Source organism: Danio aesculapii, chromosome 7 (genome assembly GCF_903798145.1).
Source record: "Danio aesculapii chromosome 7, fDanAes4.1, whole genome shotgun sequence".
Classification (NCBI taxonomy): domain Eukaryota; kingdom Metazoa; phylum Chordata; class Actinopteri; order Cypriniformes; family Danionidae; genus Danio; species Danio aesculapii.
This window is the reverse complement of record NC_079441.1, coordinates 16,054,655-16,071,037: the sequence shown is the minus strand read 5'-3', so window position 1 is coordinate 16,071,037 and position 16,383 is coordinate 16,054,655. Positions and strand designations below refer to the sequence as shown.

General features: G+C 36.9%; 1 protein-coding gene across 8 annotated transcripts in view; it reads right to left on the bottom strand.

Moving 5' to 3' along the window:
- ehbp1l1a (EH domain binding protein 1-like 1a) overlaps window positions 1-16,383 on the bottom strand; it is an 86,610-nt gene that overhangs the window by 27,720 nt on the left and 42,507 nt on the right. For 3 of the 8 annotated variants that reach the window (XM_056461120.1, XM_056461121.1, XM_056461128.1), the window contains 6 exons: window positions 11,328-11,543; window positions 8,699-8,758; window positions 8,447-8,606; window positions 5,657-6,070; window positions 1,437-3,791; window positions 1,267-1,332 (listed from right to left, as the gene is read on the bottom strand). In XM_056461120.1, the coding sequence (XP_056317095.1) occupies window positions 1,267-1,332; window positions 1,437-3,791; window positions 5,657-6,070; window positions 8,447-8,606; window positions 8,699-8,758; window positions 11,328-11,543 (3,271 nt within the window). The remainder of the gene's footprint in view (window positions 1-1,266; window positions 1,333-1,436; window positions 3,792-5,656; window positions 6,071-8,446; window positions 8,607-8,698; window positions 8,759-11,327; window positions 11,544-16,383) is intronic. The other 5 variants (XM_056461123.1, XM_056461124.1, XM_056461126.1 and 2 more) reach the window with 3 other exon arrangements.

The window sequence follows — 16,383 nt, the reverse complement described above, 5'->3', positions numbered from 1 at the left end:
AAGAAAACGACCACAAACACTGTAGCAGATCCCGGTTGAATCATGTCACAAAGACACTGTGCTCTAAACTGTGAGGGACAGTTATTTTCCCTGATGAGGCTGTGGTTGAAGTTTATTTTTGCAAAAATACCTCAGCCTTATAGCCCCAGCCTTGTACTGTGTTCCAGTCATTTTTATGACGAGTGCGTCAGCAATCTACACGCTTACAACGGAGGATTCATCGGCCGTTTGTTAAAGGAAGGATCAGAAAAGACTATTGATGTATGTGACTTTGTCAGAGCGTGACAGGAACTTTACAGTATGCAGTTCATGGACCAGTTTCTTCCTCCATTTCACAAGTGTAAGTAAGTGCAGTTAAAATAGTTGCCTCCTTGTTTTCTCTAGCTTGCAAAATGTGTATTTAATTGTGTTTTGTTACTTGTAACCGCTCCACGTAGCTTGTACAGTATCTGGTTAACTTTTTATATTTTTATATCACGTCATAAACCACGTTGAAAACGCGAAGCGTGCTGCTTTGTTTACAGATTTAAATGCGTTTGTGAGCTCACAATCCACTGCAGTTTGTCGTTGCTATGGCCCCGCCAGCTGTTCCTACACACGTGCGGCGGTCAAGTTTCAAAATAATTCACTTTTATTATTATTAATATTAAATGTGTGTCATGGTTAAGAATAGAGCAATAAGCTGGTGTTTATCTGCATTGCTTTAATGCACTCCTGCATTAGGCTCACACATAAACTCTGCACTCTGATTACTTCAAACTTGTTGATAAGCCGTGGTGGGCAATTCTCTCTGTCTCAAGCTGAACGTAGTCGACCAATGGCAACAGACTGGGTTATCGGACCAATCAGCGCAGATTAGCACCATGCTAAGGAGGGGTTTGGGAACAAATGAATCACTGAACAGATCATATGGGAGTCGTTGGGATGATTAGGTGAAAATAAATGTATATTATAAGACAATGAAAGTGTTTTTTGACCTTGCATGCATATCAGCCTGTTGCTGGAAACCCCAAAATCAAAAGATGACCTTTTTTAATGCATAATAGGGGTTCTTTAAAATTAGACAACATTGACTTTCATTGGTTTGCATGGAATGACATAAGGTTGAGTAAATTATTACAGATTTATCACTTGGGGAAGAACTATGCATTTATTGTAAAGTGAAAAGTATATAAATGTTATTTTCAGGCTGAAAACTGTTGCGATTTGAGCAAGGCGAAGCATTGAGTTAATACTCTTTATCTTTCGTTTCTTTGCAAAACTCACCTCTCCTCAACAGTCAGTAATAGTGGCATGTCTGGTATGGAGTGCCACATTCTGCAATGCATCTTCCTAGAAACAAGTGTCAAAGTATTTCATGCACTGCAGGATGTGCACTGTATATTTTCTGTTTTTGTTTGTGTGTGTAACAAACACGTGGGTAATTCTGAACTTACCCCCTCTCCAGAATTCCCTTTTGTCCTTCCTCACTTCTTCCCAAAAAGCTCACATTCTCCTTGGTCTTTTCAAATGCCAAAATACTGTCAGACTCATTTGCACTGCAGAGGTCCATCTCAGTATCTGCTTGATCAAGCACAGTTGGAGTCTCTTGTTTATCGCCAACATTGTCTGTTCGTGCTTGGGTATTACTTGTCTGATAAAGCATATGTGGAGAATCTGAATATGTGGATGGAAAGCCAGGGATACTTGATTGCTTTGCACAGGATGGCATCATCATAGTCATGTCGTCTCTGTGGAAATTCAGGTGGGCATCATCAGGCTGATTCAAGTTTCTTAATGATAAAAATATCATGTCATCCTTTGAGGTTCTTATTTGCAGCTTATTTGCATCATGAGGCCATGCACTTGAAACCATTGCTTCATTTCTTAAGTCAATAGATGGCATACCTAACAATTTTGTCAAATGAGGACAAGATGGCATAAGCGAGAACATATCTAGTGTTGCCTTCTCAATTGTTTGTCTTGGGGAAGATGGAAATCCAGGCACTTTAGCCCTGGTTGCACAAGTTGGACGTAAAGATACCATATCTTTATTGTCTATTTCCATGTACTGAGGTGGAACAGACTGTATAGACTGCCACTTTCTGCTTAGTTGTTTAAAGCATAATGGCATTTCATTTACAGGCCACTGTAGTTCTGCTTCAGGTATTATGCTTGATACCATCCCAGGTATATTTGAGATTCTTGGGCATGAAGGTAAAAGATAATGTATTAATTTGGGCTTCGGTGCAGATGGAAATCCAGGAATCTTTGCTTTTACTGGACAACTTGACAAAATAGCATGCATTCCTTTAAAATTCTCTTCGTCCTGATAAGCAATGTTTAACTTGTCAAATGTGTACTCTGGCAAACACCTTTGCTCTATAAATTCGTTCTCCTTAAAAGGCCAAATATTAACCAAAGCCTTGTCAAGCTTGCTTGGGACTAAAGAGGAAAAGCCTGGTGTTTTAGATGTTTGTGGACATGCTGATAAAGCACCAGATGTTATTTGTGTGTCAGGCATGAGCCGCGGTGCAGAAGGCAATCCAGGATTTCTTGCTTTTCTGGGGCATGATGGTAATAATGACAGCATATTGTTGAAAATATACTTGTCTTCTGTAACTTCATGTTGAGCTGGATATGGATTGATAAAACGACATTGCTGAGAGGCCAATGTCTTGATCCAAAATGGTTTAATGTCATTTGGCCATTCCTGAAGTGAATCTAATGTGCTTGTAAGAGTTTGTATAGATGATATTCCAGCGACACAAGAAGCCAACGGACATGAAGGTAGGAGTTTTGTCATAGTAAATGTGATGTCTCGTTTTGGTGAACTTGGAAAGCAAGGAGTCCTTGCTTTTCTTGGGCAAGATGGCACTAAGCTCACCATACCAGTTAAACAATCCTCTTTTGATACATTTACAATTTGTGGCAAAATGGACTGGTTCTTCCGTGCTATTATCAGAGATGATTCAATATTGGATGGCCACTGCTGAATGATATTTTGAACAGCAAGGACCTTCGCAGATGGAAATCCAGCAATACTGGAAACCTTTGGACAACAATGTGAAATCCTGACCATATTTGGTACAACTGCTTTTGGAGCGGATGGAAATCCTGGAATCTTAGGTGAAGCTGAACAAGATGGTCTAAGTGCAACCATATTTCTTGTCATTTCATCATCTATCTTCATTGATGATGTTGGCAAAATCTGTTCCTTATTTTTCCTAAAACAAAACATTACATTCTCTTTAGGCCAGAGTTCATCTGTGCAAAGGCTTGAATATCTTGAAGAAAACCCTGTAATTTCAGAAACATCTGGACATAATGGTAGAAGGCTGGCCATACAGAAAGGCAAAGATGGAAATCCAGGAGTGCAGGTAGCTCTTGGACAAGCTAACTGTAGTGATATCATATTTTCCACTGTGCTTTGATTATACAGTGAGGTATCCATATCTTCAATTAATTCATCTGGTTTCTCTTTCTGGATATACTCTTTCAATATCTTAACAGACTCATCCGCAGGACACTCAGTGTCTTGAAAGCTTATAGATGCTATCCCAGGTACAAAAGTAGCTTTTGGACATGCTGGAAGAAGATATAGCATGCTGGAAACAGATGAAGCCTCTTCATCTGCAAGCACTTTCTTATCAACGGGTAAAGCACTGACTTCCTGGTTCATTACAGGAAGACCCTCTATAAAAACGTCTGTTATTTGATTCTCAGCTGTTTCATCAGCCAAAATGGATGGTGACCAAGGAGAATGGGATGTTTTTGGGCAAGAGGGCAGCAAAGCGGCCATGCTTTTGGTGCTGAGGGACAGGGACATTAGAACAGAGATCAGAGGGATGTAGAATGAATTTATGAATAAGCAAATGGATGGCAATGCATACATTATATGCTTTAAACAAGCTTAAAAAGCTTCATATGTAAATAACTATATACTAGGGGTGTCAAATATAATTGCTTCTTCATTGCATTGCGATGCAAAAGAGATGTCGGTTTTGTAATTGACCATAACTGGTTATAATGAACTGACGGATCTGCTGGTTGTTGAATTTGAAGCACATTATGGCAAGGGAGGTGAGATGCATTTGCAAGTAATTCAAAATTTAAAAGCCTACATATGAGCACATTACACTGATACTGAAGGTACAGTAAAACCCAAAAATACCCTGTCCTGTGTTACTGCTAAGGGCACACTGAGCAAAAGATCAATTTCTCCCATTCACTGAACAGCAAAAGTCAATGCTAAACATGTCTGTCACAAGGGGTGTGTGGTCGAACAGCCTGCACAGCATGTTAGGAGAGCGGAGGCTGAAAAGTAGATCAATAAAAAACATGACTACTTTAACACCTGTGTCTTTGCAGTGATTGAGATGGAGAGACGGTCTCCTAAAGGCTGATTTATACTCGAAGCCTCCTCCAGTTCGCTTGAGTGTGCGGCAACTGCAAAGTTATTGCGGTGTTTGCGGAGGTTCACTTTGGGTGCGCGCGACATGATTTCGGCTGGAGGAGCGCACTAAATTTTTTGAGACTCGAGTGAACAGTGTACAGACATCTTTATAATTCGTCCATTGCGTGATCATAGGGATGAACAGTTAATCAATAATTCTTGGCCAGAAATTTCAACGCAGTGGGAAAGGAAGAAAGTTTTTGTTAAAAAGTTTAGAAAAACTTGAGGGATAAGTTTGTTAAAACCAAAAAAAGAGGACAAGGCAAAAGGGGAGACATTTGGTTTTAATAAACAATTACTTAATATGTTTTTCCACCATTCATAGGTTTTACACTGATGTATATATTACAATTTTGAATTCAAAACAATTTAATAGTTACAACTAAAATAAAGTAACAAATTTTGTCTTTGATAGCTGGAAAAGACTATTTGAACCTATCGGTTTACAAAATACTGATGCCCTGTTTCTCTAGGCTTTACTGGTGATAATGAGCAGGAATGTTGGACCATTATTGTCTTTTTAGTATATAATAGCAGAGGATACAAACTAGCCAGACAGTAATGTGTGAATGTGGAGTGGGCTAAAACGTCAGTACTTTTTTGGTAAGTGTACTTTTTGCCATAATAAAAAATAAATTTGTCGAGCAACTCATGTTCTCTTGTCAATAATATTTTAATAAACCATAATAAGTAGAATGCTCTGAGATATGAACAAAAAAAGTGATGCATCAAAGTTTGATTTAAAAAAAATCTTAAATGGTTATAGAAGTGCTTATAATCATTCAAAGAGTTTATAAAAATAATAAATAAAAAAATCTTGAATGTTATAAAAATGCTTATAAATGCTCCGCGCAGTCAGCAGAGGTCTGCAACGCTGTGCTAGGCGAAAGTATAAATCAGCATTAACGTGTTCTCCCTCTATGTTGGCTGTTCGACCACACCCACCTCATCACAAAATGTCCTTATCACTTATTTGATGTTTGATATAGTAAAGAAGCATTTTGAGTTCATACTGTATATCCAACAGCTTGTATTTAATGGCAAAATTATATTCATGAAGTAAATTGAGGATGCAGTGCAATGCATTGTGATATTGAATTGAACAAAATTGATGACAAAATAATCCCAATCAATCTAAACCATGAGACCAGTGTAGGTTCACACCCCTACTATATACTATCAATTTTGATGGTCTTAGAACATGCATCATTCCATACATACCCCTCATCAGTGTGATATGATGGGGACACTTCTGAATTTGAGAGCACCCGTGGCACAGATTCTGCTTTGGCTTCTTGCTCTTGTATTTCTGCCAGATGAATGCTACTTGGACATGGCTCTGGCTTGTTTTTATGAGGAATTGTCTCGTCTTCTGTCTGCTCATGTGCAGCCGAGTGTAAAACGTCCAGCTCAGCAGGGCTCTGTGAATTCTCTGACTGATTGATCTGGACCTCAGGTAATGGAGCGGTGAATGCAGGGGCTGCAGCAGGTTCTAGGGCAAGGGTTTCAAGGGTTTCTTGAATGGGTACTTTATCTTTATGGGACAGTTCTGATTTTGGCAGTTCGAAATATGTGATATCAGTGACAGTGGATGAGGTATGATCACTGGCCAACAGAGAGGTCATACTCTCTGGTCTAGGAAGAAAGCACATCAAAACTGATGAGGTGTTATAGGATAACACCAAAAAATATATAAAAATCAGACTGATATAGTTATCCAATCTGTTAATGAAACACCATGCTGAATAGCAAAGGCATTTTGTAAAAAAAAGTTAATGTTAAGAAACTTTAATATATATTGAATAATATATATGAGAAAAAGAAAGACTAAAATATACTCTGCTTATAAACATGCGCATACAGTACATCATTTTAAGTAAGTTAAGTTTAACAGCTTTATTAATCCCACCAGGGGCAGTTAAATTAGGGCAGTAGCATCATGATACAACAAACACATAAAAAGATAATTCACTTACAAACAATATTAAAAAACACACTCCAGCATGCTTCATAATAACTTCATAAATAGTAATAAAATATATATTTAAATATATAAAAACTTTAAAACTTGCTTAAATGTAAGGTTGTAAAGCCTTACTGCCTCAGGAACAAAGGTGAATTTATATCTGTTAGAGGAGCATTTAATGCTTCTAAACCTTCTTCCAGAGGGCAACAGAACAACAGAACAGGAGCAAGTCTTAACTAAGCCCTGCAGGCACAGGATGTCAACATGACGTCATATCGACATTGTACCCCACCATACCCCAACGTCAAGGGGACGTTGGATTTTGTTTGGAAATGAAAGGTTGACGTCAGAACCCAACATCAGATCTATGTCAATGTCCAATGTCCAACCTAAAATCAACCAAATATCAACATCTAATCATGTCACACCTTGACGTCGTGTAGACGTTATCACTATGACATCTATCAGACGGATTTTGGTCACTTTCCAACACAACCTACAGTAAAATCAACCAAATATCAATGTAATTTGACGTCGTTATTGGACGTCAATATAACGTCCTTAGATGCTGGTTAGACATTGAATTTTGGTCACCTGACATCATGACCTAAATCTAACCTCATATTAACATCTTATGATGCCTGCTGGGAGTTTTAAAGGCGATTTTTGTCTCTAACAGAAAGTGAGGAGAATCAGCATAAAAAGGAAAAGCTTAATATACTCTCATAGGCGGTATAAAAAGTTCTCAGTATATTTTTTTCTACACAGAAAGACTTCAGTTTCCTAAGAACATACATTCTCTGATGCACTTTCTTAGCAACAGCTAATGAGTTTGGCTGGAACTTTAATGTGGTATCAAAGATTGTGCCAAGATACTTATATTCCTGTACCATTTCAACTTGTTTTCCATTAAAATACACTGGTTTCACCTCTGTGGCATTTCTTCTAAAATTAATTACCATCTCTTTCGTTTTGGTGATGTTCAGTTGTAGTTTAGCTTCTTTGTACCACTTAAAAAACTCATTATGATTATCGCTGTCATTAGTTAACAAGGATAAAAAAACGGTGTCATCAGCATATTTGACTATATGGCAATTGTGCTTAGTGGCGCGACATTCATTTGTGTACAATATAAAAATAATTGAGGACAGTACGCAACCCTGTGGAGATCCTATTGATGTAAAAAGCATGTCTGTAAGCACTCTGTTCAACATAACTCTCTGCTGCCTGCATGTCAAAAAGCCTAAAATCCATAAAACCAAACCATGACTCGCATCAAATTCACCTACAAGTTTATTTGCTAAAATAAAAGGATTCACAGTATTAAACGCAGTGGAAAAGCACAAAAGTGCCTCCACTCTCTAATTCTCTCTATTTTTACTCCATTCATTCCAGTTTTAACATGCAATATAATATAAAAACAAATTAAGTGATTTTAGCCGCACTTATTTTTACCTGAGGCTCAAAGTGAATACTTTTTGGTAGCTTTAGTTAACTTATTGTCAGTAGCCTAGTAATAACATAGTGATAATAGTAATATAGTAGTCAACATTTAAAGTGGATCATGACCTTTCATCAAGTCCTAAAACTATTGAACAACACCCATTTTTGTCTTAGAACAATTTTGAAAAACCTTTTCGATTCACTTCAAATGTTGGCTACTGTATATTATAACAATGAAACATTTCTGTTTTAATGCAGGGGTAAAGTCCTCACAGATTAAAGCAATCGTCAGTTTAAATATGACAAATATTTAGACAACAAACCACTACACATTCAGGTTAATTTCACACATGTGAAATAAAATAACACAAAATCAATTAGACTATTGCTGTTGCATCCAAGAGTTCAAAAATAAAGCAAAGAGCCAAGAGGGTTAGTCTTTACACAAAGTCACTTGTAGTAAATGCAACACTGTAATACACCAGAAACTTGTTCACTACCTGTGCATCATTGCTACCAACATTTGTTCACCGCATTAGATCTACACACATGCAACAATGAACAATTCAGCAAGTTTTTTTTTTTTGCGCACCCTTACTCACCCTTTAGCAGGTCGTACAACCTCAAGTTCAAAAGCAGGCCGCTGTTTGTCCAGTATGCTGTTTGGTCGTTGATTGGCTGTACTGAGGACTCCGGATCTGCGAGAGTGAGGCTCATGGTTTTGAGGAACATGTATGGCTTTAGTATCTGCAACCTCATCAGCTGTAAAGGTATGGACAAACAATAACTAATACTTCAAGAAAGATGCGCAAAATTCTAAACAATAAAGCCACTGTAATGTACTGTATACTCACCAGAACTCACTGTATTAGGACATTCCTCCTCTGTTAATACACTTAACTGTCTGTGTTTCTCTGAAACAGAAATATAATATAATATAATATAATATAATATAATATAATATAATATAATAAAATATAATATAATATAATATAATATAATAAAATATAATATAATATAATATAATATAATATAATATAATATAATATAATATAATATAATATAATATAATAATGCACAAAATAAGGCATTATTCATCATGCTTTCAATCATTAAAAATGGTTTCCCCTGCTGAAGAGAAAACAGCACACCACATGGAGTTGCCAGGAATGTCAAGCTTCATATCAGTTTCTTAAAACACAAGTCTGCTTGTAAGTTTAGAATTTTGTCACATTCATGCAAGCTGCATGCATAATTTAATGTATTTTATGCATCAAAATAATTAATATTGTGTATGACTCCCATGAGTTTGGAGGACTGCATCCATGCATCTCTGCAATGACTCAAACAACTTAGTAATAAAGTCATCTGGAATAGAAAAGAAAGCATTCTTGTAGAACTCCCAGAATTCATCAAGGTTCTTTGGACTCATCTTCAGTGCCTTTTCCTTCATCTTACCCCAGATACGCTCAATAATGTTCATGTCTGGTGACTGGGCTGACCAATCCTGAAGCCCCTTGACCTTCTTTGCTTTCAGGAGCTTTTATTTGGAGGCTAACATATGAGAAGGAGCGCTATCCTGCTGGAGAATTTGCCCTCTCCTGTGGTTTGTAATGTAATGGGCAGCACAAATGTCTTGATACCTCAGGCTGCTGATGTTGCCATCCATTCTGCAAACCATGATTTTTCCTTCACCAAACTTGACTGATTTCTGTAAGAATCTTGGGTCCATGCGGGTCCCAATAGGGGTTCTGCAGTATTTGTGATGATTGGGATGCAGCTCAACAGATGATTCATTGGAAAAATCTACCTTCTACCACTTTTCCAAATGATCAAGTAGAAGTCAAGTTATTATTTGTTGCTTTGACAACTGGGATCGACGACAAGACTTTTGTCAGGTAGTGTATCTTGCTATACTGTATATCGCACATCTTGATGATTAAAAAAAATATTCAGTATAGCATGTATTAAAACTCATTGAAAATTACAGTAAGTGACTTTGATATCATATTTACAAAAGAAATATATTTTAAATAAACAGTTCAGGACTTTTTTTAAAGCACAAAGCAAACAATGAAGTTTCCACAAAAATAGCAAGCAGCACAATGGTTTTCAACAACAAGAATAAAAAATTAGAATTTTGAGTGATGACTCCAGAAAATAAAACAAAAAACAGGAACATAAAAGCATTATTCTTATATTACTCTGTTGCCATTTTAAATAGTTATATTATAATGTTGCAATTTTAAATACTGCAAATTTCTTCATTTGTGATAATATTTCAAAATATTTCCATATTACTCTAAATAGAATAGAGTAGAATAGAATATAATAGACTAGAATAGAATAGACTACAATCAAATAGAATAAAATAGAATAGAATAAACTAGAACAGAATAGACTAGAGTAGACTAGACTAGAATGGACTAGAATAAAATAGAATAGAACAGACTAGAATAAAATAGAATAAAATAGAATAGAATAATCTAGAATAGAACAGAATAGAAAAGAATAGACTCTAGATTAGTACAGACTAGAATAGAATAGAAAAGAATTGAATAGAACAGAACAGAGCAGAATAGAACAGAATAGACTACAATAGAATAGAATAGAACAGACTAGAATAGAATAGAATAATATAGAATAGAAAAGAATAGACTCTAGAATAGTATAGACTAGAATAGAATAGAAAAGAATTGAATAGAACAGAACAGAGCAGAATAGAATAGAATAGAATAGAATAGAATAGAATAGAATAGAATAGAATAGAATAGAATAGAATAGAATAGAATAGAACAGACTAGACTAGACTAGACTAGAACGGAACAGAACAGAACAGAAAATAATAGAATAGACTAGAATAGAATAGAACAGACTAGAATAGACTAGACTAGAACCGAATAGAATAGAACCGAACCGAACAGAACAGAACAGACTAGAATAGAATAGACTAGAATGGAGCAGACTAGAATAGACTAGAATAGAACAGACTAGAATAGATTAGAATAGAACATAATAGAATAGACAAGAATAGAATAGAAAAGAATAGAATATAATAGAAAAGAAAAGAAATTAATAGAATAGAATAGAATAGAATAGAATAGAATAGAATAGAATAGAATAGAATAGAATAGTAAAAGGGTACTATATAATATAACATCAGCAGGTAGCTGTTACTCAGAAGTTGCCCTAGAGGGGGCACAACATCATGTCAATCCATATCAAGATTTACTGACTGAAATATACTGACTGTTTTATTAGTTCTATAGTCATGAAATATGAATGCAGTTCACTGGGGAGAATGGAATGCTTTGGCTTTCTGACACTGCACTGTTATGCAACATTGGAGCGAAATCAAAAACAGATCTCACAAGCTCAAGACATGTTTAAAACCTGCTCTCTGAACACACACACACACACACACACACACACACACATAAACAGAAAAAAAGTCTCAGCCAGGCCAACATACTGCATGTATACCTGTGAGTGAATCGGAGGAAGGCACGGAAATGGAGGTTATGGTAGATGTTTGGGTATGAATGGAAGAGGGTGAAGGAAGAATTAAAGAAGTGGAAGAGGAACGAGAAGAAGGAGCATCTACAGGACAAGGAGCTATTGGTCTGCGCGAATTCGGTATAACCACTGTGGGCACAACCTGATGTCTCCATTCAGACGTCTGGGGCTCTGGGACAGACTCTGAGGTTGACCAGATGAGAGAGGACAGAGGACAGAAAAAGGAGAGAATGATTAGAAAGGATGAATGGAGAAAGGAGATGAGTGTTGAGGGGAAGCAAATTAGTTTGGGAGCAGGGTGGATCAACATGTTCAGTTTGATGATTACATACGTCAGTGAACCAAATTTATATATTTAATTCAATTCCATCTAGTTTATTAATCAAACCTATTGGATTTTTCAGTGTTTTAAGGCAGGGGTTTACAAACTTTTCAGTCAGTAACCCCTAAAATAATAATGCCAGCGACTTGTGACCCCCAAATTCCTCGGAGATGGTTAAAAATATTCAAACATTGCTCATACAACAATAGGCCTATATAAACACGAGCATATTGACAATACAAAAAAGTGCAACAGTCTAACAACCATATCATTTTTACAGTCATTTATTAATTTGATTTAATATTAACCTTAAGAGGCAGCACAGTGGCGCAGTGGGTAGCACAATCACCTCACAGCAAGAAGGTCACTGGTTTGAGCCCCGGTTGGGTCAGTTGGCATTTCTGTGTGGAGTTTGCATGTTCTCCCCACGTTCACGTGGGTGTCCTCCGGGTGCTCTGGTTTCCCCCCCAAGTCCAAAGACATGTGGTACAGGTGAATTTGGTAAGCTAAATTGTCCGTAGTGTGTGTGTGTTTGAATAAGAGTGTATGGATGTTTCCCAGTAATGGATTGCAGCTGGAAGGGCATCCGCTGCATAAAACATATGCTGGATAAGTTGGTGGTTCATGCCGCTGTGACGACCCCAGATTAATAAAGGGACTAAGCCGAAAAGAAAATGAATGAATGAATTAACCTCACCTAAAGAGACTGTTTTCAGCACCAGTCTATTCTTGGTTTAATTTTGGAGACCGCCAATCAGAGATCATTCTCAATGTTCAGTTGTGGTCTGTATTTAATTTTTATTGTATTTGATTGGCATAAATCTGTCAGAAAGTTTAACCTGGTGCTATAAAATCAATCTGCTGCAGCTGATGCTATTGCTGTGTTTTTAACCTAACGCAAACACACCAATCCTATGAAGTAAAATAATTTAAAGGCTGATGGCTTTTCATTTGCATGTTATTGTTTTTTACTACAAAAAACTACTATTTTTATCTTCTATGATCCCGACCCCCACTTTGGGAACCATTGTTTTAAGGTATGTTGAGTGTATTCTGACCTATAACCTCTAATTGACTATTGCAGCAGTGTGTGATTCTTAAAGGTGAACTAATTTTTATATAAAATAAAATGGTGACAAGTTTGCTTTCCTGCACCAATATATGTACGAACATGAAAAATTGCACACTTGATGATGATTTTACTGTTCAACTCCAATCTGTGAGCAGCAGTCTTTTTACAAAAAAAAAAAAAAAAAAAAAAATAGGTGTCTTGTGAACACTTATGATGTCTATCTGTGCTCTAGATCTCCCAGTTTTAGAACACCGAATGAATATTTTCTCTCATAGACAGTTTGGCGCAATTATGCATTAACAACGGTATGAACTGCTATAGTGGTGGTTAAATGCATATTTACATTATCTATTATTAATATTATTAATTATTAATATTATTATTTAAGATACAGATCAGAACTATTTCTCACTATTTAAAGGCAACATTTTTTAGATGTTTGTATTAGTATGTCAGTTTTAAGAATATTAATAATCTAGTGTGCTCCAAAACAGTGACAAAATTTGCATTTATAAGATATAAACATCCAAAGCTTGCAGTCAGTCACTTCCGCCTCAATGGATCAACTTTAGTTTCTCATCAAATCATATGACCAATCAAATGCTCGATACTATCTGACATGTCCTACCTCCTCCAAAATGCTTCTCAATTGATGCGCTTGAGCTCAACCGCTCTCACTCGCAGAGCTGTAATAAAACGATACGGTACTGGGCGTTTTTTAAGAAGAGGAGGAGCTATTCTATGTCCCAACCTCTCTTTGTGATTCAGTTGAGATTATGTCAAACATCCAATAATAGTTAAAAAAAAAAGAAATTTAAAATAAAATGTAAAATTTAATAAAAAATTGATTTAAAAAAAATAATTCATTCATTCATTTTCTTTTTGGCTTAGTCCTTTTATTAATCAGGGGTCGCCTGTTTTACACAGTGGATGCCCTTCCAGCTGCAACTCATCACTGGGAAACACCCATTCACTCTCATTCACACACATACACTACGGACAATTTAGCTTACCCAATTCATCTGTAGCGCATGTCTGGACTTGTCCCAGCTGAGGCTCGAACCAGTTACCTTCTTGCTGTGAGGCAACAGCGCTACCCACTGCGCCACCGCATCGCCCAAAACATAATAATCAATTCATTAATTAATTAAAATTAATTCATTTTGCTTCAGTTTGGTCTCTGATTTATCAAAGGTTGCCACAGCAGAATGAACCGCCAACTATTCCAGCATGTTTTACACAGCAGATGCCCTTCCAGCCGCAACCCAGTACTAGGAAACACTCATACACTCTTGCATTCACACACACACTCATACACTATGGCCAATTTAGCTCATGCATTTCACTTATAGCGCATGTTTTTGGACTGTGCGGCAGTGTTGGGGGTAATGCATTACATAACACATAATAACATTACTTTTCTAAGTAACAAGTAAAGTAACGTGTTACTTAAAAAAATTAGGTAATAGTATTTGAGTTACTTTTTTATAAATGTAACTTGAGTTACACTTTAGATTAATTTATTCGCTTTTAAAAAATACATTGCTGAATTAACATGAGTGTAGGCACGTTGAATCACACTCAGTGAGAGAATGCTCTCCCCGCAGGAACACACAGAAACCAAGAAAGCAGAGCCTTACATTTCTGCAATGGAAGTTGTAGGAGCCATATTTAATAGTTTATTGTTTTAGGTAAGTTTTATGGTTATATATATATATTTGCATGTTATATACTTTTTTATATATACTGTTTTTATATACTTCTTATGTTCTTGCCATTTGCATGTCATATACTTTACGTTATTTTCTACTGCGCATGTGTAGTATGCTTCAAAAAGTTTCCACAGTTGGTGTGACACACGTGAGTTTTTAGTGCAATGTGCAGAAGTTGGAGAGCACAAGCTTTTGACCGTAGAAGTGAAATATTGGAGTCATTGTTCATCAGGCTGGAACAAACAAGTTGTATGTGAGTGGATTTTGACAACATTGGCACGTGTGGATGTCTAATGTGAAAATAAAACGAAGATACATTGAATTAGATGGACTCTCGCGTCTTGATCGAATGTAAGAGCACTAATACGCGTCAGGACTTGTGAATTAAGCATAATGGTCACATGTACCCTACATGTAAAGTCAAAAGCTTTCTCCGTCGACAGAAGATAAGTGGTTTAAGAGCGCATTTTCACTTTCACTGCACGTTGTCAACTTATTGGATGAACGAGCGCACGCGGATGGAAGAATGCATCAGGACAGGTGCATATTGCGGACGCAGCATCACGTCCCGCCGAGCGCAGATTCGCGCCTGATTCAAGTTATGAATGAGGAAAGAAAGATCGCATTACAATGCACACAATGTGTATTGAAAAGTACATGCAATAGTGAATGGATTTGCATGCATTAAGGTCATAAATGGCGGACGACGGTGACGATGCGGCTATTACCGATGTTGAACGCAGGAGGGCGCTCACAGACAAGGGTTTGGAAGAGAAGCTTCACAATAAGATCAACGCAAGAAGAGGCAAGTTGAGACAATTAACTGCAAAATCCAACGAAATTGAATCGCTTATGGAAGATGCTTGCAATTTGAATGATATTGAAACAAAGCAGTTTAAGGTTTATAAAAGACTATTTGAAGAATTTGTTGAAAGCAATACTTCAGTGCTGATGTACTTAAATAAGGAAGAGTGTGAGACAGATCAAGAAATTTGGTTTCATCCTAAAGAGTCGTGCTGCAAAAGGTTCATAGAAAAGATGAGGCTGTGGATTGAGGAAACTACGGACACCATTAAAATGTCTCAAAGTTGTGACAAAGAAGTGTCACCATTAGACAGTGTATCAATGGTGTCATATAAGACACGTGCTTCTAATAAGTCTGGAAGTGCAGTGACATCTGCATCTAAAAGGTCCTCAAGGTCTACAGCATCATCAGCTCGTCTTAAGGAAGAAGCAAACAGAGCAGCATTGTTAGCTAAAGCAGCAGCATTAAAAGAACGACAGGCATTGGAGCTGAAGGAAGCACAGTTAAAGGCTGAAATGGAAAAGCTGGAAATAAAAACTGCTCTTGCCATTTCTGATGCTAAACTAAAAGTATATCAAGATAGTGAAGAACAATATGTTGCAAGTCAAAGTGTTGCTACTAAATTAAGTGACACAGATCTTCCCAAATTACAGCATAGTGTGCAGAATGAGTACAGTGCGCCATCAATGTCTAGCAAATTGTTAGAACATCCTGAGACAATTCAAACAAGTGAACCTCCAAGTGTCAGACCTAAAAGATCAAGCATGATACATGAATGTTCTAAACATGGTGATGAGACTTCACACCACAATATTGGCACAGTACAGCTTCAACAAGTGATGCAACGCCAGACAGACATAACAGAAATGCTTGTAAAGAATCAATGTCAGTTATCCTTACCTCAGCGTGACGTTCCTTTGTTTCATGGAGATCCACTTGAATTCAGGTCTTTTATTAAAGCATTTGAACATGCTGTTGAATCTAGAGCTGATAGTGATGCTGATAAGTTATACTTTCTGGAGCAGTACACTAGAGGAGAGCCTAGAGATCTTGTGAAGAGCTGCCAGCATATGCCTGAACATCGTGGGTATGCAGAAGCGATGAAACTGTTA